At 38.0% G+C, this 26,968-nt stretch overlaps 2 protein-coding genes across 7 annotated transcripts in view; one reads left to right on the top strand and one right to left on the bottom strand.

Moving 5' to 3' along the window:
* LOC137624879 (2-amino-3-carboxymuconate-6-semialdehyde decarboxylase-like) overlaps window positions 1-8,513 on the bottom strand; it is a 9,701-nt gene extending 1,188 nt beyond the window's left edge. The window contains exons 1-5 of the mRNA XM_068355822.1: window positions 8,357-8,513; window positions 6,535-6,686; window positions 4,179-4,356; window positions 2,236-2,456; window positions 225-364 (exon numbers count right to left, since the gene is read on the bottom strand). Coding sequence (XP_068211923.1) covers window positions 225-364; window positions 2,236-2,456; window positions 4,179-4,356; window positions 6,535-6,655 — 660 coding nt within the window. The 5' untranslated portion in view covers window positions 6,656-6,686; window positions 8,357-8,513. The remainder of the gene's footprint in view (window positions 1-224; window positions 365-2,235; window positions 2,457-4,178; window positions 4,357-6,534; window positions 6,687-8,356) is intronic.
* The window catches only part of LOC137624255 (sorbitol dehydrogenase-like), a 49,815-nt gene that overhangs the window by 11,221 nt on the left and 11,626 nt on the right, over window positions 1-26,968 (top strand). For 5 of the 6 annotated variants that reach the window (XM_068354782.1, XM_068354781.1, XM_068354780.1 and 2 more), the window contains 4 exons: window positions 11,433-11,617; window positions 12,062-12,237; window positions 13,783-13,904; window positions 25,812-26,221. In XM_068354782.1, coding sequence (XP_068210883.1) covers window positions 11,433-11,617; window positions 12,062-12,237; window positions 13,783-13,904; window positions 25,812-25,962 — 634 coding nt within the window. In that variant the 3' untranslated portion in view covers window positions 25,963-26,221. Of the gene's footprint in view, window positions 1-11,432; window positions 11,618-12,061; window positions 12,238-13,782; window positions 13,905-25,811; window positions 26,222-26,968 lie in introns of those variants that run through there. The other variant, XM_068354778.1, reaches the window with a different exon arrangement.

Here is a 26,968-nt window from a genome sequence, read left to right as displayed (position 1 = left end):
TGTTTTGAATGTTTATAATTACTGTATAGGATTAATTTATATAACCTTCGCTTCTTGAAACCCCAAAGCGATCATAAAAGTAATCATAATCGTGTCCATCAATTCTGATATTAATACAACAAATTATTTAACTTATGATTAATATATTAATCTTTTGACACCTTGTATGAGAGTATCATGGATGAAGAGTTCGCGTTAATTCCCCAAACCAATGCATAACTCACCTGTTCTAATACATTCCCCATGAGCATACTACAAATAGCAGTAGCTGTCTCTGCGGGCATCCCCACTAACCATGGTAGCCAGTATTTACTGTGCCTCCCTCCCATCTCCATATCCCAGGGATGGACAAATATCGACAGATCTGTGGGTGAGGAGTATCAGGGTTTAAACTTGAGCATGTTGCCATTATTATTATTATTATTATTATTATTATTATTATTATTATTATTATTATTACTTGCTAAGCTACAACCTTAGTTGGAAAAGCAGAAGGCTATAAGCCCAGGGGCCCCAACAGGGAAAATAGCCCAGTGAGGAAAGGAAATAAGGAAAAATAAAGTATTTTAGGAACAGTAACTACATTAAAATAAATATTTCCCATATAAACTACAAATACTTTAACAAAACAAGAGGAAGAGAAATTAGTTAAAATAGTGTGCCTGAGTGTACCCTCAAGCAAGAGAACTCTAACCTTAGATGCTGCTGCTTTTTACCCTAGATTACCTTAAAAATTTTCCAAGTTCCTTAAATTTGAAGATAATAAAACTGAAATTACATTAAAAATATCATTACCTTAACAATTACCTTGAAAGCATACAAATTACCTGAAACTAAGGTAATTACCTTAAAAGTTTAAACTCTGGGACTGAGGATTTTGATACAATACTTATGTGCTTATTCCTGGATTTGGGTAAGGAACATATTTTTGAAGCTAAATATACACGTCTTTATATTTTATACAAGAAATATCTGTTTTAATGTTAATTTTAAAAAAATATTTTATTTTAATTGTTCATTACTTCTTATATAGTTTATTTATTTCCTTATTTACTTTTCTCACTGGGCTATTTTTCCCTGTTGAAGCCCTTGGGCATAGCATCTTGCTTTTTCTGCTAGGGTTGTAACTTAGCAAGTAATAATAATAATAATAATAATTTGATATAAGTGCTGTTATAGAATTGATGTCAAACGAACGTCTATACTGTATTGTAATTTTTGTCAGTTGAGTATCTGCACGACCTACAACTTACTTGGTAGAATGAAATCCATAGTTTGTAATTTAATTTTGTTATGATCTATATTTTCGTCAAAAAATAGTAGAGAATGCATGGTTAGGCAGATATCTTCCATAATATATTTTTAGTCAAATGACTGGGAAAAAAATATAGTTTAGTCAAGTGACAACCAAAATATAGTTTAGTCAAGTGACAACCAAAATATAGTTTAGTCAAGTGACAACCAAAATATAGTTTAGTCAAGTGACAACCAAAATATAGTTTAGTCAAGTGACAACCAAAATATATTATAGTCGTGTCAATCAAAAATATGTTTTTAGTCTGGTGACTGCCAAAAATATATTTTAGTCAAGTTACTGCAGTCAAATGACTGCCAAAATTATAATTCTAGTCAAGTGACTGCCAAAAGTATATTTTAGTCAAATGACTACCTAAATATAATTTTAGTAAAATGACTGCCAAAACTATAATTCTAGTCAAGTGACTGCCAAAAATATATTTTAGTCAAATGACTACCTAAATATAATTGTGGTCAAATGACTTCCAAAAATATATTTTCAGTTAGGTGACTGCCAGAAATGTATTTGTAGTCAAGTGATAGTCCGAATTATATGTTTTAACCAAATAAATGCCAGAATTTACAATATTTATTGTTATGGTGTCGTGAATGGCAGGGTTAAAGCAAGGTCAACGAGACAAATATTGAAAGTTATTGCCAAGCAAATTTCCTCTAAACGCAATGTCCTAATTTTTATTAAAGATTTTTAAAATATCATAGGATATTCTACCCTTATTAATTTTCAAACGGATCAATAAAATCACGTATTTAATTAGTTGCGTTGCATAAAGGAACTAAGTTCTCTTCTATTTAAAGCAACAATGTTACAGTTTATATATATATATATATATATATATATATATATATATATATATATATATATATATATATATATATATATATATATATATATAAGTAAAGCAAAAGGATAGGTCTCACCCAAATCTTCACACGTTTTCCAAATGGGGTAAAGCTCCTTGGCGTCTAGATTCCACTCGTTGACGTGAGATCCAATTTGAATGCCTGGAAATTTGAGGTCAGCCTTCAGCCTCTTCAGTTCCTCTACGGCTAACGTTGGTGCCTGCATAGGCACTGTTCCAAGACCTACGAATCTCCGCGGATTTTGTTGCACTGTTTTGGCCATGTCATCATTCAAGAGTCTGGAATGACATAGGAAATATTATTAATAATTTTTTGTGGTGTTATTGCATTCGTTGTAAGATACCAAGTCATACAACACGTTTATTATTATTATTATTATTATTATTATTATTATTATTATTATTATTATTATTGTTATTATCATTATTATTACTTACTAAGCTACAACCCTAGTTGGAAAAGCAGGATGCCATAAGCCCAGGGGCCCCAACAGGGAAAATAGCTCAGCGAGGAAAGGAAATAAGGAAAAATAAAATATTTTAAGAACAATAGCAACAATAAAATAAATATTTCCTATATAAACTATAAAAAACTTTAACAAAACAAGAGAGGGAGAAATTAGATAGAATAGTGTGTCCAAGTGTACCCTCAAGCAAGAGCAATCCGTAAACATTTCTTGCACATGGGTCAAAAGGTATCCATTCATGCAATATTAGTGTATGGATATCTATCCATTCGTGTAACGTAAGCTGTATGCATTTGAGTAGCATGGATCTTTATATAATTATCAACTCAAGCAACATGGCTTATTAGATATATCTACTATTGTAACATTTGTTTGCAGCTGTCAAATTTGGCAACGTGAATTTATTTGCATATTGGTTCTAGTGGAGCAGAGTTTTACAAGCATGCTTGTTAAGTCAACGTTTTATATACACCTGGAACATCCAATTTTATTGCTGCAAGTGACTGAATTTTTATCTTTTCACCTTGTATGATATAAAGGGTTCATTTACCTTGCTTTCGTGGTAATAATTCTTTCCTTACCAAACATTGTACCTTTCTGAAATCATTGCATTTACAGTCTCTCACTTTTTAAATTTAACTTGTAACTATATTGGTATTATTATTAATAATGGAAATACTAGCACCAGCAGCGGTATGATTATTAGTAATGTGTGGTCTTGGAAATTAATTAATATGAAGTTCATTCCCTAGGTACATCATTCATTAGAGTAAACATTTAGAAAATATTTATAATTAACAATATATGTTACACTAAGGTGACCTACTTACAAAACTTTTCCCCCGGCGAGTTTTATAACCAACGACCAAAAGTTAAAGCCACACACTCCTTGCTTAGAGCACCCAAATAATCTTTATTTTGATATATCATTCTCTGCAACCCGCATTGTAGTGATTCGTTTTCTTCGGATAAAATGAGAAGCCATTAATTATCCAGCCAGAGTATAGCCTAATCAATGATCCGTATAGTGGGTTTAGCTATTTCTGCTCAGGAACTATAAGAAACCAATTATAATCCATCTACACAGTATAATAATCTATGTAGACGATACAATCAGTAATCCATATTAGTAAGCATCTCTTCTAGGAGGACATTCCAAAATCAAACCATTGTTCTCTAGTTTTGGGTAGTGCCATAGCCTCTGTACCACAGTCTTCCACTGCCTTGGGGTAGAGTTCTCTTGCTTGAGGGTAGTACACTCGGGCACACTATTTTATCTTATTTCTCTTCCCCTTGTTTTGCTGAAGTTTTTATAGTATATAAAGGAAATATTCATTTTAATGTTACTGTTCTTAAAATGTTTAATTTCCTCTTGTTTCTTTTCCTCTCTGGGCTATTTTTCCCTGTTAGAGCCCGTGGGGTTATAGCATCCTGCTAGGGCCGTAGCTTAGCAAGTAATAATAATAATAATAGTAGTAGTAGTAGTAGTAGTAGTAGTAGTAGTAGGCTTAACTACTACTGATCCAAAACTTACCTACTTAGATCGAGGGTATGATCAGGCTTAGCCCAGTAACTGAACATGACAGGAACTGTAGACAGGGCTTGGACAGTGACGCCTGTGTCATTCATGTCCCTGATTCGAGCCGACGGGCTCCAACAGTTCTCATCCACGACTCTGAAGAGTTTACCGTCCTTCACCATGTTCGCTTTGCCTGGACGTGGAAAAAAAGGTTAAATAACACAAGGGGAACCTGTTGTCTAAGATACTGATTGTAGTTTAAGGGCTAATCAATTAAAGTTTATGTAGGCTGGTTCTCCATTTCTGAAAAGATGTAATTGATATGTCCAACAGAGGGATCCAATGAACTGGATTTATGAATTTTGGGCAGGAAACATTTTTATAGCTTGGGGCTCGCAAACTCACTCCTAAAGACTTGATGAAAATTCAGGAAACTGAAATCTACCGGTCCCATCTCATTCAAGAGGAATGAGTTCAAATATATATATATATATATATATATATATATATATATATATATATATATATATATATATATATTATATATATATATATATATATATATATATATATATATATATATATATATATATATATATATTTCATCATCATCACCATCATCTCCTACGCCTATTGACGCAAAGGGCCTCGGTTAGATTTCGCCAGCCGTCTCTATCTTGAGCTTCCAAATCAATGCTTTATTCATATTTAATGATATATTTCTTTCCTATAGAAAGGTGAAAAAAAACAAGACGATAGTTACTGTCCCATTCATCCTTTAACTGCAGAATTAAGGAGCAGACTCAGTGCAAAAAACTTTCACATTAAGGTGGTTTTATATCCCTTCTTAGAAGGATCGTCAGTCCCCTACAAATACTGTGGCCTTCACTTTCATCTAGCATCCACACTCCTCCCTTCTTTTGTCCTCAAAACTCATAGATAATACCCTTTAATTACCTGCTGACCCCCATCTTTTCATATATGTAAACATATTTATTACTCATTCCTTCCTTCTTACTTCACATTTTATACCACGCTATGTTTATATCTACTGCTTCAACTATTTTCTCAAGTTTGTATTCAACATCCACCGTCCTCTTGGCTATATTTCAAAATTTACTTCCATTAGGAAAAAATTAAAAAAAATTTAAAACACAAATCCTTAGCATTAACTCTTGTTCTTACCCTTGCTTCAAGTAAAGTTAATCTCTTTGTCTTGAACGTTCGAAGTATTTTACTGGTTTCAGCAGGTTCTATTCACACTCACCAGACAACATGGCATCAGCAAATGACAACCTTCTTTCTTATCTAACAACTTTTCAGTGTCATTGATCCTTTATATGTAGTGATCCTATTATTTCCTTTAAACTATATACAGGCTAATTTATACATTGAAGTCTTCAATGCTTGGATGTTTTCATGTCCTCATTTTACCATACAAGGGTATCTAATAATTACTAAGCTGTCTGTCCAATGTACGAACCAACCACTTCTATTCCTCACAATCCTAATTAGATTACATTGCTTAATCTTACTGTTATCCATTAATCCTCAGAATTATTGTTTTGCTTCTATTTTCTCTTAACTTTCACTAGTTTCTCACGTTTCTCTTCACTAACTATATTCAGCACTGTATCTACCTTCTAACAATATTCATTCCAAAATCTTCTCGACTCACTTCCTTATCATTTAGCTTTTCACTCGCATCAAAATAATGTTCTTTCTCTGACCGCACATATCACTTAATAAAGATATAATACACATTCTTGTGTCAGGTACACTGAAATGTGCATAAATTTTTCCACCAAACTAATTTTTCCTCCTTCGAGGGAAGACTGTGCTCGAAAAGGTAAAGCCTTTCAGTTTTCAGGAAGTCTCAGAGAATGAAGTTGCTAGCCCCAATGTTCAAATATGTATATAGACATTGGCTAGCCCCACAAAAGGTCGGCAGGCCGGAATCGAACTGCGAACCTTTTTTATGTAAGCGTAGTGTGTGCATGTTTGGTTTATTCTAAACAAACAACAAATGTGTATTATCTTCACAGGCCAGGATTAGAAATGAAACTTTAAAAGAGATTACTCGAATGCCATATGTCGATGAGATCATGGTGAGGGGTAGATGGAGATGGTTTGGGTATGCTCTTCGTACTCCCTAAGAGAGATTAGTTTCACCAAACTTTCAATTAAGCTTGACAAGGCATTAGAAGAGTTGGAAGACCCAGGCCTACATGACTGAGGACTATGAAACGTGAAGTAGACGAGGAATGGTGAAGTATTGATTAAATACCTCAAGATAGAGACGACTGACGAAATCTGACCGAGGCCCTTTGCGTCAATAGGCGTAGGAGGTGATGATGATTAAACTACGAACCTGGTATAGAGCATCCTTTGTGATCCAGTTGAATGAATCCTCCATATCCAAAGCGCTCCTTCAGATCTGGCCAGTTCTCCGGAAGGATGTGGTTGTGAAGATCTAATTTCAAGTAGGGCATTATCCAGGTGTGTGTAAATTTCCAGTTAAATCTGTAGAATAAAAGAGAAAGTCAGATATATTCCATATTATGTGCTGTTTCCAGCGTTTTGTGATCATGGTAATTAAAGGTTTTGTAATGATAATAGATGAATATTCAATTTATTCAATATCTGTATGATTCAGTCTATAAAGACGTGTATACAATAGAAAGGAATGATAACAAAATATTCATAAAGACAATAATTTTAAAGTTAAGATATTTTTCTGAAGAAGAGGCCACAACAGAAAGAACTATATCTGCGTTTAGTATGGGGAGCTATATAAATTAGACATCGATCATGTTGAGAATTAATCTAACCTGAATGAACAAATCTGTAACATTATATAAACAGATTACTTCTTTAATGTGACATTTCCTTAAAAAAATACTAACTTAAAACTATCACAGATTTGACCATTAATGCCCCGTTAAAATTTGTTAGAATGTACACAATTGCTTGAATTTTTTTTGTTTATGTGACTTACGGTATTTTTCCTCTATCTCAGCAACTAAAATAATAATTGCATATGTTAACATTTATTTGAATGCAAGAATATACTCCTAAATAACATGTGTTTCATGCAGCCAATATCTTGTTTCGCTTGAAGAGAATTTCCACTTAATCATTTGCAGTAATAATTGGTACCCGTTGCAAAAAAAAAAAAAAGTTTGCCATGTTTTAGAGGTAGACCACTTGATCACATTTGTAAGGTCTGGAAATCAATTCTGTCACCCAGCCAGGATGTTTGAGCACCAACGTCAACTGAGTTTTATTTTTACTTTTTTTTTCTTTTTATGAATGTGGTGTTTCCAATGAAAACATTTTTTGGGGGGTGAGAACAAGATACCAAATCAGTTAAGGTGTTGAGGACCTGTTCCCGAATGCTAAAGATTTGATTTTGAATTTAACTCAGTGGGAATCTGGCTTCCTTCAAAAGAGCCTCATTCAGCTTTTGTTCACCAAACCTTCAATTGGGCTCCACAAGGCACAAGAAGATTTGGAAGACCCAGACCTACATGGCTGAGGACTATGAACCGTGAAGTGGGAAATGATGAGTGTAGAAGTATTTATTTAAAATCTCTGGCGAAATCTGTGAGAGGCCCTTTGTGTCAAGAGGCGTAGGAGATGAGGCTGATGATGATGATGATGATGATGAAACCAGTCTAGAAGTATAATTTCAGAGTTCATAAGGTACAAACAGAGAAGAGTCACACTAACTAACAAAGTTTCCCTGTTTAGTTTTTCAACTGCGTAATGGAGTTTTTATCAGTTGTTGAAACATTAACATAATTAGGTAATGAGAACATTAAACTCTCTCTCTCTCTCTCTCTCTCTCTCTCTCTCTCTCTCTCTCTCTCTCTCTCTCTCTCTCTCTCTCTCATTAAAGAGTTCGTGTATTAATGAAGTGACGTGATGATTTTACTAAATCCCAAGACGTTATTTTTTATTCACGACTTGCATGTAATCTCTTCATGAAACACTTCAGTATTAGTTTTATTCAAATGTCGCTACGTACCATTATTCGCCACAAGAACTTAACCACAATATCATATTTGCATTAAGTGCCACTCTTTTACAAATGAAAGATTGTGCCAGACGAAGATGCCAGTTAGTATTTTTCACGACAATTGATATCACACTAAGTTCATGTAATTCACAACATGATGAAGAATACTCACGAATAATTGTGTTCAGGCAGATCGTATAAAATTCCAATCTTCGCCCACCCCAGTGATTCACCTTGAACAGAACAGGGATGTTACTAAGATCTTTTAGATGTGGTCTCTCTCCCGCCTGCCGAGTTCCTACAAGCCCGGTTTTCGGCAGTCAGTTGCCAGTTATTACCGGAAATTTCACAGCTGGTCCCTTGCTGATAGTTATGGTATATATTCGTATTCATTAGATAAGTTTACGGCAGCTATTTATTTTGTATTTGTTTTTTTTTTTCGTCATATCTAATGACGCAAGCCGGTATTAAATGAAGGCATGGCAACTGTAATCGTCATAGCAACAGCAATGTATAACAAGTTTTTGGATTAAAGCGGTAAATAGGGTTTTGTTTTGGAAGTAAATACACAAGCCTTGTGTTTACTTCTTACGATAACTTAATTTAGTTCTTATATGTTTACATATTGAAGGCGAAAGTTCAGATTCACGAATAAGAAAAGTAACCTTCCCCGAGGGCATTCGGGTTGGCTGCGGTTATTGGGTGTTAGTCCCATACCCGCCCCAACCCAACCATGCCCCAATCCCCAGAAAAGGGTCTGGATCTGAGATGTTCAGCTGAGTAACATCACGTTTTGGTTGTTTAGAAAAAGCCAAATGACACCTGCCTTAGGAATTTTAACGAAGGTAGTCGCCTACCTGGTGGAAATTTTAATTAGTGATTAAAAAAAAAATATAAGGATTTGGTAGGCCTAACTATAACGGTTTCATGAGGAATGTTTTGGGTGTAATTGTTTGATTTGTGATTTTATATATATGTATGTATACATATAAAATATATAGAAAAAGCAAAGTAAGACTTGGCTAAGAAATGTTAACGAAGGTAGCCTTCTACCTGGTGGAAATTTATATTAGTAATTGAAATAATGTCTAAAGGTTTTTTTATACGTGATGTTTACCGTTCACATAACTATTTGGTAGGCCTAATTATAAAGATTTCTGGAAGAATAATTTGGGTGTAGCATTATTGTTTGATTTGAGATTTTATATATTATATATATATATATATATATATATATATATATATATATATATATATATATATATATATATACATATATATATATATATATATATATATATATATATATATATACATATATATATATATATATATATATATATATATATATATATATATATATATATATATATATATATATATATATGTAAATATAAATAGTCCAGATACAATTGTAATTTTGTGTAGATGTTATCCATATATAAATAAATGGAGATATTTCCTATAATACTGCACATTCTCTCTCTCTCTCTCTCTCTCTCTCTCTCTCTCTCTCTCTCTCTCTCTCTCTCTCTCTCTCTCTCTCTCTCTAAGTAGTAATAAATTGTATCAGTGAATGTTATGCACTTGTGAAAGCTCTCGAAATACATAATTAGGCAATCTACTTTGATTTACTTTTAACATTGAACTCGATACTAATTTTATACTCGTAAATTGTTAGAATATTCATTATGGAATCGGAAATTTATCTATCAAAACTTGAACATTATTAACTCCATATAAAAATAATTTTCAATGTAATTATGTAGTTTTTTTTATAGAAATTTCTTATCTTTTTCCAACTGTAATTAACTTACTTTGAAATATTGTTACCTTACGTACGACATGCTCATAGTGTTTTCCCTTGAATATCGATTACGATTTAGTCAGTAAAGATAAGGTGTTCAGAAAAGATTGTCATTTTTTCATTGTTATGTTGGCATTAATGCTAACTCTGGCTTTCTCTTTTTACAGCAGCCTGCATTGAAGTTGATCGTTAATACTAGTTACTAAGATAATAATGACCTAATGTGAACACAAGATATCTGAGGAACACAATTATCTTACCAATGTAGCCAGCCTACTTTATCTACTTTCTTGATTATGTTGTAATCACTTCTTAATAAAATTCACGTTTTTGGATCTCGCATCTTTCCTTTGCATTTCGTTAATGTAGGATCGAAAGAATACTTTGCTAATGAATAGAAATGTGCATTGATTTAATAGGTCTTTTTTTCCAGCTTGAATTGATTTTTATTCAAAATTTAAGACAGAAAATATTATCCTGAAAATAACCACATACTCTGTTGACCTAAGCATGAAGTTAGGCACTCGATTTTTAGCTGGTGGTTGTAAATCCTAAGCAGTTCTCTGGAGAGAGAGAGAGAGAGAGAGAGAGAGAGAGAGAGAGAGAGAGAGAGAGAGAGAGAGAGAGAGAGAGAGAGAGAGAGAGGGAGAGAGAGAGAGAGAGAGAGAGAGAGAGAGAGAGAATCATATCCAGAACGTGGTTCACACGATGAAATTATCATCTATAAGATGGTGTTCTCTTTTTCACGGTTTTAGTCAATGGCATTGTGTATAATTTTCTCTCATATAAGTCGTCGAGACACCTCCCTCGTTGGTTTTCATAGCATTATTGTATATTATATAACGTTGCCAACTCTAAAGAACAAGACATTAAATGCTTGATATGAAAAAAAATTTCAGTTTAATTTGTAGAACATATGTGTGTACTTACATTGAAGTACATGCAAATTTTCAAGTACACTTGAGAACATTATTTGTTAATTATTACATGTACGTTCCAGTATGTGTAGAGCTTATTTCTTGCCTTCATTTATTCGTTTACTGATATTATTTTTGGAATTCATGTATTCTGTATACAGTATGTGTAATTGGTATGGCATGTGCAGTGTAATCAACGGAGAAAACGTTCCATACATTATTGTATAATTACGTACAAACTAATATACATAAAGCTTGTAGTTATTATGTGTTAATTGTTATACTTGTTGACTTTTATAAAAATGCTCATTGTTATTGATAGTGATAATGACGATAAGGAAAATAATATAGTATCAATAATAATGGTTATAACATTATGTAAAAGTGTCTGGAAACGTTTGTGTAATTGTACTAGAAAAGTCGTTACATCAAAATATATAGTTTATGGAATTCCTATTTAAATAACTTATTAGGAGTTCAAAATCCATCATAATCACAATTTTGAAATGGCATTCCACCCCCAGGTTACCTGATCATGTAAGCGATGAGGAAGGAGCCATGCTCGAGCCCTTGGCCGTTGCAGTGTATTCCTGCAAGAGGGCTGAAGTGTCCTTAGGAGCCTCCGTCCTGATCCTGGGCGCTGGTCCCATTGGGCTTATTTCACTACTCACTGCTAAAGCCATGGGTGCAGGACCCATTTGTATCACAGGTGAGATTTTAAATACACTTTCATAAGAATACTGTTTCTTTTAATTATATGTTAATGTTACATTGTTCTTGGTTATAATACTAACATGCTTCTAATTTTTATATAAGTTGTAACCAACAACCTAGAATCCATGCCTCTACACTTCTAATGGCTACAAGTTACCAAAGTAGCAAGTATTCCTGTAAAAAATTGTATGAACATAACTTTATTACGTAATCGTTCACCTCCATTCCCAATGGTACCCAGTTAATTATACAGTATTACCAATATCACCTTGTATGGGGCATGAACTGATGTAATCTTCAAGTCTTAATTAGGCATTATATTTATTTTACTTTGTCTTGGTTTCAGGGAGAAGTCAATACTCTTGAAAGAACTTTGGTCTTGTTAGGGGTTTGAACTGCTAATCTTGTTTTTAATACCGTTGTATTTGATTCTTTTTAGATATTAATGAAGATCGCCTGAATTTTGCTAAACTTTTGGGTGCAAATTACACTGTCAATGTAAAGGGTCTTACCCCAGAAGGAGTGGCTGCTAAGATACGGGAACAGATGACTTCTCCGCCAACTTCTATAATTGAGTGTTCAGGGGCCGATTCCTCTTACCAAGCAGGCATTCTGGTATGTTTTTCTTTTCAAGTTGGTAGATTTTTTCTTTTGAGGTTGGTAGATTTTTCATAATTATGGGTTTTACTTTTGAAAAATAATTTTCTCATTGTTCCATGACAGTAAATCTTTGATTCCAGAAATAATGAACTATCTTCATATCCATAAGATACAATGTATTAATTACGGGCAGTATAATTCCTCATACCATTGCCATGATAAAAACGGCTTCAACCTGTATGCAAGGCATATTATAAGATGTGAAAGCTAGACGGTACTTGGAAGTTAAGTTATTAATGGCTGATATTTTATGTCTTGTGTTCAATTATTAGAATATTACTCTTCCCTTTAAATGTCAACAGCATCCTGAGATTTTTATCCTTTTAACAAGGTTGCTTTAAGGAATTACAGTAATTAAATTTATTCCTGACAACGGTATTCTGTAATTATGATATGGTATACAGTACAGTACCACAGGAAGCATCATGATATGATAAATGCTAGTTGAACCAGAAACGTCTGTTAGTGCCTTTAGTAAATTTGCAATAAGGACTAAATATACCATCATCACATTGTCATCTTTCCATGTTGAGTTTTGATGTCTAGAACCTTTAGAAAAAGACACGAACTGTATTATAATGTACAGTATTACTTATACTGGCCCTATGTTGGATTTTGGTGCCTAGAATTAAAAAAAGAAAGACATATCATATTATAATGTGATACTTATACTGACATCAGTAAAATTCTAATTTTATCAAGTAAGGTGATGAAAATGAAATTAAGTTACTTAAAAGCATCATTCTTTAAGTTTTCTCATTTACATAATGCAGCATATAATTATTTATTTGTTGAACTGTTTTGTGTTGCGTTTTCTTACTTCTTTCATTTCATATAAGCTTTCTTATTCTGTGAAATCATGGTTTGCAATTTAATCGTACTTTAGATTTGTTTCGTATGAATATTTGTTAATTTTGAATAATGATGATACTAACATTTTAGACAAATCCTTTTTGAGAAAAATTTCATATCTATATAATTTTACAGTACATTACTGAATTGTTTAGTGAAACAAGCACCTTTGTACCCTTCAGAAGCTACAGTAGTTTTGAAAAATGTAAAGGTATTTTTTGCAAGCTGCTCTCATCTATTTCTACCTTACATGTAAGTTGTCAGGCCACATAAGCTGATATATGTCTCGTGAAAGGTTTTGAACAGGAGAAAATTAATTCTTTTATTTTGAGCATTCAGTCTTGACCTCATCTGTTACCATGAGGTGATTGAAAGTGAATTACAGTAGAAGTATAATTGAGATACAATACTATGCTACTAGTACTGTATGTAGCCAATTTACTGGAAATGCATATTTTTTTTTATTTCTGATGTAAAAACAACAGCATGTATAAAAGATATTTAGTCTGAGGTAGTTTGATAGATTCCTATGAAACATTTAGAGTAATTCTCCATTGTTTTATTAGACAACAGTGTAGTGATTTTGATCCTTTTGTGTTGGCTTTATTTCTGTATATACATTGGATACAGATTTACTTAATGTTTCAGGCAAGTGGACCAATGGGAGTGATGGTGACTGTAGGCAGGGGAAATTATGAGGTTTCTCTCCCATTAACGATTGCTACTACAAAGGAACTGGACATTAGAGGAATATTCAGATATGCCAATTGGTAAGTATGTATTTGTTACCTTTCACTCATGATTTTGATTGAAAAATTGCAAGTTAGATAATGTAGGATAATAAGATTATTGTATTTATTACCATGTGTTTCTTCAATATATAATTTCTTCTAAACTTAAGATTAACATTTCACCATAACATTACTTCAGTACTAAGCAAACTCTTCAGTACTAAGCAAACTTTGTCTGTTTTTGCTGTACTTGAAAAGTGTACTTGAGAACTTGTATTCAAGTACTGTCACCTGTACTTGAATCAAAGCAAGGTTTTAGTCTAATTTTGCTAACTAATGAGGCTGCAAGATTAACAGGTAAATACCTTATGATAGGAATTTTAGAATATTGTCTTAAACATGTGAATGGTCTTATTCTGACAATGAACAATTATCATTGGCAATACTGTCAACTCCATTAAAACAGACTGTAGTGTATATAGACTTCCTAAGATGACAATGAAGTCTAAATAGTCCAGCATGAATTGAGTAGATCGATCAAACTATTGCCTTAAATTAAGAACCCTCCTGCTGTTTAAGGTTAAAAGTCCTTTCATGAATGGCAGAGGCAAGGGATAGTGACATTGCCCTAGCAAGCAGGACAATGGCCTAGATACTGACCATACATTATATACATATGATCAGCCCTAAGCCCCTCTCTGCCCAAGCTAGGACAGGGAGGGCCAGACAATGGCTGCTGATGACTCATCAGGTAGATCTATAGGCTCCTCTAAACCCCCATCCTTAGCTCACAAGGATGGTGTGGTTTCAGCGACCAGAGGAACTAACGAGTTTGAGCAGGATTCGAACCCCAGTCTGGCAATCACTAGGCAAGCACATTACCATCAGGCCACCTGATGGATGTACAGTATCTAATATTCCAGAGAATAACTTGAGAGACTGAGTATCAAGTTCAGTCTACGGATATAACTCTCTTAAGGGGCTCATTTTATAATGATAAGCCCAAACAATTTGGTCTGAAATACAATTTTAGTTTTCAAATTTCACGCTTACCTGAATCTAGCATCTGATCCAGTAAATAGCAGAGTGACTGCTGCACCCCAAGGAGCAGAAGAGAAGAGGTAGAAAGGCCAATCAATCTCACCTCTCATTCTAGACTTATATCATGATCATTAAGTTAGACAAGATGTTTATTGTCCTGAGAAGGAGCTAAATTTACTACACAATCTGTAGGATAACTACCACCTGGCCAAGGATACTCGTATCTAGGGACCTGTGGGTACACTTCCTTAGGTAATGGGCAGAGAAGGTTGCCTGTTATTACCTGACTAGTGACTTCAACAGCTGTACCCTTGACAAGTTCTTCCCGAGAGCTACGATATCCAATATGACTGACTTTGTCTTTTCATCTTTTAAGCAGGAAAAGCACCTCTTAATTGTTCCACAAAGCTAGAGAGATAGAGTTCTTGGATCTATTTGCATTACTTCCTTTGATATAGGAAGAGTCATTGTGTCCTGGGAAAGGAAGGCAAGTCCTGTTGGTCCCTGCTAGTCACTCTTGTAGGGAAGAGACGAATGGCTGGATTCTCGGGCACGGTCAAAACTCCTGAACCAAGATAACAGATTATCTTTTATCCTTCTGAAGGATTTGTGATAGAGGCAGAGTTATGCTGTTGCCTACTTGCTTTGTCAGGACTAGGCCAGTAGAGGCCAGTTTCAAGGGTTGAAGCCCTATCTACCACCTGTATCGCAGGATCGCTTGAAAGGCTTGTAAACTTGGGAAACGTTCTATGCAGCTCTTCTTCCTTAGAAGCTCTTCACGAGTCTTGTCGATTCTCATGAAGATTCCAGATATAAGACCTAGTTTAAACTTGTATAGAGGTTGAGTGGTTTCCTACCTTGAAGATTAAGAAGCTCCCCTAGTGAAGGAAGAGAGAAAACAGTTTATGTGAGTACAGTATCATTTGGTATGTAGCCACCTGGTAGCAATCAGGGTCATGCCGAGCCTCATGTCGTCAACCGACTGTTGAGTAATCAGTGAAACAGGAAATTGAAGCAGATAATGAGGAATCCTCTAGAATTCTGAAGGCAACATGTTGGGAGGAAAGGCATTCTCCAATGTTGTCGGTGGACTGGGACTGGGAAGCAGAACAGTAAAAGTTTCTTGTTTATATGATTGGAAAGCTGCTCAAATAATGATGAAAACTTGAAGTAAAAAGGCTTTTCGGCTAAGCAATGATGTAGGAATCACCAATGACTCTTACAATGCGTCCCTATGGGTTTACTCAAACAGTCCTGTCTTTATGAACCCTGCAAATAGCTCTACTGTTTTGTCAACTTCCTAAGAGTACACCTACTTGATAAGAGTCTGTGAAATGAGCCTCTTAGGAAACCTTACTAAGTAGCAATTCTATGTGCATTACCTGAGGTTGAAAAACAGGTGCGTTTCCTATGTGGATCACACCCCCGAGACGGAAAGGATTCTCAGGTGGGCGTCACATCCCTCCCCCTGATACGTCAGTGGACAGCAGACTCCCCTGAGGTGAGGAGTGTTTGCGATGTGGATCATCATGTATCTACTAGGGTAGATCTTCTTATATTTTTGCTTCAACAAAACCAGAGGGTAAGGCACAACGTCGGTTGTTGGCTAGTGATGCTTCAGGAACTACTGGAGTAATTGCCGGGAGCTGGCTGTGGGAAATACTGTAGCTTTTTTAAACATTAGACTTAGCCGGTGGATATATATAAAGCTAACGTCTCTGACGTACGGCAGAAAATTCAAAACTTGCGGGCAATCGTAGATTGGGGAGCTAGGTGTACTACTAGCGCCACCACTCGCCAGGATACTGGAACCATTCCACAAGTCCTCAGTTCTTCTTTGCCGCTATGGCGACAACATTGGAATTTCATGCTCGCGCATAACCTCCTGTTTTCTACAGCTTTGGTGAAGTACTTTTTTTTTGGTTAATGGCATTCGCTTGGTTGGATTTTCTTACGACTTTTCTTGAAGCTCTTTTTGATTTGACTATTTTTTACCCTTGCTTGTTTGATCTCTCTCTGGATATTCCAAAATGGCCGACCCTTCCCCTGTGTATAGGAAATGTGTGAAAGGCTGTAAGACCCGCCCTCCTAAGGCCTTGATCGATCCCCACTCTATTTGTAATAAATTTAGAGGTAAAATATGTCAGTTAAGGGATCGATGTGATGAGTGTGTTATTTTATCTGATACCGAGTGGCTTGAATATGAGAAGTACACTCTTAAGTTAGAGAGAGATTGGGTTAGAAGGAACTCTTCTCACTCTAGAGAATTTTCCTCTCCCCATGTACCTGTACCTATTCCTTCCCCTGTAGTGGTAGTCCATGAACCCCCTACTAGCACTAACAAGCCTTCACTGATGGACATGATGCCCTTGGTGCCAAGGTCAAGTCGCTTGCTACGGACAGGAACCAGCTAATGTCCGACGTTAAATTGTTGAAAAGTGCCAGTGTTAGTGATAAAAGTGCGAAGAATGTGTTCAGTGTTGTGGAGGGTACGTCTGTTCATACTTGTGGTTCACCCAGTACGAGACCGGTTTCAAGCTCCACAACCCCTGGGAGAAGGAATGTCAATCGACGAAAGGGAACGATAGTTTTAACCGACGAGCAGACGTCCCCTCACGAGGTGCGGTTGACATTGCACGTAACTATCGCCCTTATCATGGGAGAGGTGAGCTAAGTTCTCCTCATCCTCTGATGACGTTAACGTCAGTAGAAAAAACTGGCGTCAGGATTCCAGACCTCTCAAGAGGATATTGAGCCCTTCAGATCAAAGTCAATGTCCTGGCTGCAGTCATTGCAGCAGTCCAGAACGTCTGCCTTCATCGGATGAAGGTACATCTGCCAAACGTCCCCTTAAAACGTCTGGTATGGTTGCTCCGTAGACCCCTTTGCAGGGTCACGGTTCTGTGGTTTCGTCTGGACGTTCCAGACGTGACGTGAGTGCTGTTGCTCCCGTTGTCATCAATGACGTTGCAGAACGGACGTTACCGAAGTCACGCTCTGACACACTTGTGACTGACCCTAATTTTAGCATGCTGCAGGACATGCAGATGAGACTTTCCTCATTCATGCAGTCTTACCGTCCAGCCCATGAACGACAGGAACCCTCGCTTGCGGAGCGTCACGGTTCTAATAAGCGTGACCCTTCTCACCATGCTTCCAAGCGTGAAGTTTCACGTCGCGCTGACGTGACCCCCAGTATTTAGCATGCTGCCAAATGTGACGCCGAGCGTCAGGTTCGACGTGATGTTGAACGTCAGTCGATGCAGCCCCGACGTGACGTCGATCTTCCTTCTCTTCCTGCTACCCATCGACAGGCTGATGCAGGCTGTCAAGCTGTTCCTCACAGTTCCCGACACTTTGTTGATTCTCCACCTCGCAAGCACGTCAAACTTCCGGATGAATTTTTTCTGAGGAGGAAGTGGATGACCCCCTTTCCACAGCTGTACCTTTGGATATCTTGTGAGAGGAAGAGGAACCTAGATCCTCGCAACAATCTTTAGATTTTAAAAAGATTATGACTGTTTTTAAGGAAGTTTTTCCTTCACATTTTGTGCCTGTTGCACCACGCTCTCCTCCTTCAAAGTTCACCTTGGGGATGTCTACACAAGCTCCCCTATTTACTAAATTGGTGCTCTCTCGGTCGTCTAAGAGAGCTTTGGATTCGCTGGGAGACTGGTTGCAGTCTAAAAGGAGTCTTGGCAAGTCAGCCTTTGCCTTCCCCCCAGCTAAGCTTGCTTCTCGTTCGAGCGTCTGGTATGAGATAGAAGTTCTCGGCTTGGGAGTACCTGCCTCTGCCCAGGAGGACTTCTCAAGCCTGGCAGACTCTCCTCGTCGTCTGGCCATGAGACGTGCGAAGATTTTTTTGACCACTTCGGAACTCGACCATCTGCTCAAGGGCGTCTTCCGTGCCTTTGAAGTGTTCAACTTTCTAGACTGGGCGTTGGGAGCCTTGAGTAAGAAAGTGTCTGTTTTTAGTAATAATGAGTCTGTGGTTCAGATTATGTCCTGCATGGACAAAGCCATAAGGGATGGATCTAATGAGCTTGCTGCTCTTTTTACGGCGGGTGTCCTTAAGAAGAGAGAGACATTGTGCTCCTTCCTGGCTACAGGAGTTACTCCTTGCCAGAAGTCGGAGCTTCTGTTTGCACCGCTTTCTCGTTCGCTTTTTCCCCAAGAGCTTGTGAGGGAAATAGCTTCATCGCTAGCCTTGAAAGACACCCATGACCTGGTATCTAAAACGGCTCGCAAGGTGCTGCCTTCGTCGTTTTCAGGCAGCAGACCGAAGTGGACACCCCTGCATCGAGGTTCATTCCTCCCTTTCATGGTAGAGCCTCCAACAGAGGCAACTCTCGTTCTGATGGAAGACGAGGTAAAAGGAGGGGAGCTAGATCAGGTCGTGGCAGAGTCTGACAGCCCTCAACTTCAGACAGCAGTAGGGGCCAGATTGAAGAACTTCTGGCAGGCTTGGGAGAGAAGAGGAGCAGATCAGTGGTCCGTCCTCTTGTTGAAGGAGGGGTACAAAATACCCTTTGTAAAGAAACCCCCCTCTAGTCCAAGAGCCGATAGATCTCTCTCCCAGATACCGGGAGGACGCAAGAAGACAAGCTTTGCGCCTACAGGTGTCCCTTTTGTTAAAAAAGGGGGCTGTGGAGAAGGTGCTAAACCGCCAGTCTCCAGGCTTTTACAACCGCCTCTTCCTAGTTCCAAAGAACTCAGGGGGTTGGAGACCAGTGCTGGATGTGAGCGTGCTCAACGCGTTCATTCTGAAATCAAAGTTCACAATGGAGACTTCCAAGTCTGTGCTAGCAGCAGTAAGGGAAGGCGACTGGATGGTCTTTCTAGACCTCCAACATGCATACTTCCATATCCTGATTCATTCGACCTTCTAACACTATCTAAGGTTCGTATACGGGAAGGAAGTCTTCCAATTTCGAGCTCTGTGCTTCAGTCTCAGCACCGCCTCTCTTGTGTTTACGAAACTCATGCGGAACGTGTCGAGCTTCCTGCATTCGACAGGTATCAGAGCCTCCCTATACCTAGATGACTGGTTACTCAGGGCGTCGTCCTTCGATCGCTGTCTGAAGGATCTCAGATTGACTTTGGCCCTAATGAAGGAGTTGGGTCTCCTAGTCAACGAGGAGAAGTCTCAACTGACCCCATCTCAACCAATTCTCTATTTGGGGATGGAGATACGGAGTCTAGTTTTTTGGGCTTTTCCATCGCCCACAAGACTAGAACAAGCTCTCTTAAAGATTCGTCTTTACCGAAGGAAGAGCCTTTGTTCTGTAAGGAAGTGGATGAGTCTTCTGGGAACACTCTCGTCACTGGAGCAGTTTGTTTCCCTAGGGAGACTTAATCTTCGCCCTCTCCAGTTTCACCTTAACCAGTATTGAGACAAGGAGAAGGGCTTAGAAGCAGTGACCATTCCGCTTCCAGAGACGGTCAAGAGTTGCCTGAAATGGTGGGACGACAATCTCAGACTTCAGGAGGGCCTCTCTCTAGCACACAAGAACCCAGACCTTGTGTTGTGCTCGGATACCTCGGACTCGGGGTAGGGAGCAACACTAGGCAAACTAGAATGCTCGGGTCTTTGGACCAAAGACCAGGAGAGTCTTCACATTAACCAGAAGGAGCTTCTGGCAGTTCTTTTGGCCCTTCATAGTTTCGAAAGACTAATCCGAAACAAGGTAGTGCAAGTAAACGCAGACAACACCACAGCGTTAGCCTATGTCACCAAGCAAGGCGGAACCCACTCGCAGTCCCTTTACTTCACTGCAAGGGAGCTTCTGGTTTGGACGAAGGAGAGAAACATCACCTTACTAACAAGGTTCATACAGGGAGAAAGGAACGTGATGGCAGACTGCCTCAGCAGAAGAGGCCAAGTCATTCCCACAAAATGGACTCTGCATCAGGAGGTTTGCGAGAAACTATGGCGGATATGGGGACATCCATCCATAGACCTATTCTTAACCTCGAGAACGAAGAGGCTTCCAACATACTGCTTTCCAGTTCCAGATCTAGAGGCGGTCCACATCGACGCGTTCTTGCTGGACTGGTCTCACCTGGAAGTGTATGCGTTCCCCCCCTTCAAAATCCTTTACAAAGTCCTACAAAAGTTCGCCTCTCACGAAGGGACCAAGTTCACATTGGTTGCTCCCCTCTGGCCATTAAGAGAATGGTACACCGAGATACATCAGTGGATGGAGGACATACCAAGAAGCCTGCCAATGAGGTTAGATCTGCTCCAGCAACCGCACATGGAAAGGTTCCATCAAAACCTCCACGCTCTTCGTCTAACTGCCTTCAGACTATCGAGAGACTCGAGAGCTCGAGGCTTTTCAAAGGAGGCAGCTAGAGCGATTGCCAGAGCAAGGAGATCCTCTACCATCAGGATCTACCAGTCCAAATGGGAGGTGTTTCGAGATTGGTGCAAAGCCACCTCAATTTCCTCATCCGATACCTCTATAGCCCAAATAGCTGACTTTCTGCTACACCTTAGGAGTGAACGTAACTTTTCCTCCTCTACCATTAAAGGATACAGGAGCATGTTGGCTGCGGTTTTCAGGCACAGGAACCTAGACCTCTCGAACAATAAAGACCTTCAAGACCTTCTCAAGTCCTTCGAGACTTCCAAGGAGCATCGGATAGTGACACCAGCTTGGAATCTGGATGTTGTCCTGAAATTTCTTATGTCTGAGAAATTTGAACCTTTACACTTAGCCTCTTTTAAAGATCTCACCTTAAAGGCACTTTTTCTAGTGAGTCTAGCGACTGCGAAGAGAGTTAGTGAGGTTCATGCCTTCAGTAAGAACGTTGGCTTCTGTACTGGAAAGGCAGTATGGTCCTTGCAACTTGGTTTCTTGGCCAAGAATGAGCGTCCTTCCCATCCATGGCCGAAATCTTTCGAGATTCCCAACCTGTCAGATGGGGTTGGTGACGAGATAGAGAAGGTCCTGTGCCCTGTGAGAGCTCTTAAATTTTACCTAGACAGAACCAAGAATTTTCGAGGCGAGTCTGAAGCCTTATGGTGTTCGCCTTATCGTATTTTGTCAGGTTCTTGATTAGAGAGGCTCACGCTCACTGCGGTGAGGCTGACCTTAGATTGCGGAAAGTAAGAACACATGAAGTCAGAGCTGTGGCAACTTCAGTGGCTTTCAAGCAAAATCGATCCCTACGAAGCATTATGGACGCAACCTTTTGGAGGAGTAAATCTGTGTTCGCTTCACATTATTTAAAGAATGTCAAGACTTTTTACAAGGACTGCTACACTTTGGGACCATTCATAGCAGCGAGTACAATAGTGGGTGAAAGTTCTACCACTACATTCCCCTAATCCTAATACCTATTTTCTTCTCTTGAAACTATTGTCTTGTTGGTTGTATGTGGAGCCTGGGACAGTCTTCCGCAATCTTTTGATTTTAGCGGGTGGTCAAACTTGTTTCTTGAGAGCGCTCAGATCAAGGGTATTGGTTGAGGTCCAGTCATAGGGGTGTTCACCCCAGATATGACAGCTCCTAGAGGTCTTTCAGCCCCGAGTGGATTGCTGGGCTTCATGAGGATAGCGGACTAATGAGGCAGAGAATCATAAAAGTCAGCTTCCTTATCAAGTACGAACCCTTAAGTTTGTTTTTATCAAAACTCTTGAGTTATTTTCCTATGTTGTTTACAGCTGGTCTCTTACCCTCAACCAAGGGTGTCAATCAGCTATATTTATATCCACCGGCTAAGTCTGTTTAAAAATTATATTTTCATTATAAAATACATTTTTGAACATACTTACCCGGTGGATATATATAATTAAACTCCCTCCCTTCCGCCCCTCTAGAGACCTATGGTTCAGAGAAGACCTGAGGACTTGTGGAATGGTTCCAGTATCCTGGTGAGTGGTGGCGCTAGTAGTACACCTAGCTCCCCAATCTACGATTGCCCGCGAGTTTTGAATTTTCTGCCGTACATCAGAGTGATAGCTATATATATATCCACCGGGTAAGTATGTTCAAAAATTTATTTTATAATGAAAATATCATTTCTGTTAATAAAAAAAGGGTACCTGGCAGTGGGGACTAGCTTGTCTATTAAAGAAAGAAGTCTCATCAACAACTTAGGAATGAGGGTAAAGACCATGGTAATCATAGAGTAAGTCATGAAGATCTCTGCCTTTGTTGTTAACCGACTAAAGTCTGCTACTTGTATGGTTGATGTATATTTCGAAACTCTTTTAAGAATCCTTCTTTCCCAAGACATTTTCCAGCTGATCTCCAACAAGAACGAAGTGATTCCCTGTAGAAGAAGAAGGGATGAATGAAGCTGGTTGATCTACTTCAATGACTGAACTGTTTTTGGCTCTCATGCGAACATGATGTGACATCTTGGTGCTTGTATGAGTGCTGAGATTGGACCTGTTAAGTCACCTGTTCCACTCCCAATTGCTCAAACCAGTTGGAAAATCTTGGCATTTGGTAAAGTCTTGGAGCGTGGGAAGATCTAGGTTGTGGAACTGTCTTGGCGAGTTATAAAATCTCATGCGTTGAAAGATCCTGGCATGTTGGACGATCTCTGGGAAGAAACAGAAAACAAGTGTATTAGTTCCCTGATCTGATGGTGTAGTTACAGATTGCTTGATTCCCGATTACAGAACATGGCCAATCCCATGGGAAGTTATTATTCTGTAGTAAAGGCGCAAGGAATCATATCTTCAGGAGAGAGAACAATCGGAACATCCCCGTGAAGATGAAGCAAAGGGTAAAGCATGAGGAAACTCGGCACTCATGAGAAGGGAAGATTTTGTAGCTCATACAATGAGAACTATCATGGATTCCTCTTTCACTAGTATTTTGGACTGGAAAAACTGGAAAAAAGCAGATGCCTGAAGTTCTGTAACCCAAAGTCAATGAGGAACAGGCGTGAGATCCAATCGCAAGATGTCCGATGAGTACGAAGGAGACTGATATCCCAGTGACTGGTTACGCTGGGACCGTTTAAGCCATGATAGTGCACCTATAGATCATTGGCAATACGGAACACTGGAATCTTGATCCTCTTGTGTGATACATTACCTGGGACGAAATGGTCTTTCAACGTCATTAAGTTTGCGTATTTTGCTGATTGTATGCTCCATCTGCTGGATTGTTGTCTCTGGAACTCTTGGAAGAGGGAAAGGAGTGGGGGACATGCATGTAGACGAGTGTTTGGGATCAGACTATTGTCCACTAACAGGTGGGCACTCGCACATGACGTGTCCAATAAGATATGAATATCTTGATCATTTCTGTCTTGAGAAAGGAAATACAGGAGAGAGCTTGTGGGAGATTGTAAACATATGAGAGCCAGTGCTCGCCAGTGCACACTCGCGAACAGGCGAGGGCTTGCTTAGTAGTGTACCTTAACAAGTGATGACGTGCTAACACTGGAGCAGTAGTAGGTGTGCGAGCAGTTGAGGGGGCCGGCACAAACAAAGAAGGGCATGTTCTTGTACAGATAAATGCGCAGGTAAACATATGAGGGAGGGCGTGCCAGTTGTCATCTTTAAATCATCCTTGGTGAGTCTCTCCCAGGGGAAGAGAAACAATAGGAGTCACACGAGTGCAACTTCCAATTGTTCTTGAGGACTTTCCCGTTCAAAATATGGAAAGATGGGCTTTTTTGTTCAAAAGGGGGAAAGACTGGCATTTATAATTAAAAGGGCAAAATTTGGGCTTATACACTTAAAAAGGGGAAAGACTGACAAAACCCTTCCATCCCAACTGGCAGCATGTGATGAGATGAAGGAGTATTGTAAGGTGTTCTATGCATTAACTCATGTCTTGGGTTGTCTTAATCATTGTTTGCAGTGAAGGGAGTCACAGGGACTCATGGTGCAGCACTCTTTCTCCTACGAGGAGAGAAGTGGTAGGAGTAGCGTATACACAATTCTAATCGATCGGTCTTCTTGGACTTCTTCAAACATAAAGGACAAATTTTATCAAGACAGGCATTATGTGTGAAGAGATGAAGGTGAGGCAGAAGCGGAGCAGGAATTTGAGGTTTTCCTTGTGTGGATTTGAAGTTGATACTGCAATAAGGAAAGAGATCTTAGGAAGTCCATGAAGAGACAGCACTGACATGAGATATTTCTCTAGTGCCTTTCCGGGCACAGATGACGCTGATGAGAAGAATGACGCCCCTCCCCTTCAACTCAGCAACAGCACGCACTCCTTCCCATTCGTGACGGAATAAAAACCAACATTAATGCTGTCAAATATCCATAGCACACAAACTGATGTTATCGAAAAGAAAACACATAGATTAAAAAAGCCAATAGACGGTGCCAGGAGTGCTGTAAACAATGTGAAGTGTGTAGTGGCCTTTCGGGTGGGCGGGGCATCCTTATCACCCAACAGTAATGACTGTTACCTTCTTAAAATTTTATCAGCTGCCTTCCAGCTACTTTAAAAACTCATTCCTGTTAAAGGACGAGGATTTGTATTCATGTAAGAACAAATAATTGTTTTGTGAACATAAGAAAAGTATATTGCAGGAGTATACATAGATTTCTTGCACAATGGGAAAAGAATGAAAATTCTCCTATTAAATGTTTGGTGCAATATAGAAAAAGTATGAAAAACTTTCCATTCAGTAATATTATACAGTATTTCTATACCTGTTAATACATATTAAAACCTGCCAAAATTTTTAAGTGACAATAAAATTTCTCTTTAATCTGCCCCCCTTTGTTAGAAAGAAGAAAAATATTTCTTCAAGACCTCTCAGTTGTTACTGTATAATATTATCAAACCTCAAGATATTTAATTTTTCGTTTATATGGATGTCACCCTTTGCAAGACATCATTTGTCTTTTAAATATAAGGTTAAATATATGCACTTAAAAATGGAATGGTCATTGAAATGGTAATTTTTTTTTTACAGTTATGAAACTGCATTGGCATTGGTAACTTCAGGTAAAGTGGATCTTTCTTCTCTAGTGACTCATAATTTCTCCATTGGCAATGTACACCAGGCTTTCCACACTGCCAAGGATGGAAAGGCAATTAAAGTTATGATAAAGATCAACGGATAAAATCAAGAGGTAATGCCATTTCTCTTTTATTTAGATTTAAAACCCTCCATGTACTGTAATTTTTCAGTCGTACATAGCATAATTGCAAAAGTGAGGGATAACAGATAAAATTAAGAGGTAATGCTATCTCTCTCAAATATAAAACCTTCCATGTACTGTAATTTTTTAGTAGAATATTGCATAATTGCAAAAATGAGGGTTGATAACTTTTATATATAACGGTACTTGGCAGTGTGCAGGGTAAAGCATAACGACAGTACCTCCAAGGCAAGAATTCAGTATCGGATTAGCAAAGTTGAGTAAGAACTTGTACATTTAGTTATTGATATTGGATAAATAGGAGTTAGCTCGAGGTTCACCTAGAGCTTTCAAGTTACATGACCTTAAGTTAGAAGGATAAATAAAAACTGTTGTGGTAAGATTGGCTTTATTTTTCTTAAAACGTCTCTCTTCAACCGCACTTTTCACGTATGATGTAAATTCTCACAGGGCAGGGCTATCGTGTATCGCAGAAAAATTATGGGAGACAAAGTATATAACACTTATCACACAATACATTAAATAAGAAAATTAATTCTATGATGAGATGTGGTTAAATGAGATATGGTTCAAGGAGAAAGATTGGTTCATGTATTATAATTTCTTTTTATTGGAATGAGTGATATATATATACAGTATACCTATATAATTATTTTTTTCATATTTTTTAATTTAATGAGCAGCGGCCTATACACTACCCTGTCGAATATATGTAGAAGCTTGGGAAGGAAGCTAAACAAAGGGTAATTTAAATAGAAACCTATTACTATTCAAGGATATCCTTGCTTTTAAACAGATCTGAAAGAATTAACAAAAATAATATAACCTTTGTCAAAAGGACTGACCTGCTATGTACCATTGAAAGCAGTAACATATATTCAAAGTATTTTGTGAAAATTGGCGTGTTAAATTATTAGCTTTTTTACCCAATACTATTCTGTAAAAATATATATACCAGCAACACGTT

This window comes from Palaemon carinicauda, chromosome 31 (assembly GCF_036898095.1).
Source record: "Palaemon carinicauda isolate YSFRI2023 chromosome 31, ASM3689809v2, whole genome shotgun sequence".
NCBI lineage: Eukaryota > Metazoa > Arthropoda > Malacostraca > Decapoda > Palaemonidae > Palaemon > Palaemon carinicauda.
This window is presented reverse-complemented; position numbering and strand designations above follow the sequence as displayed.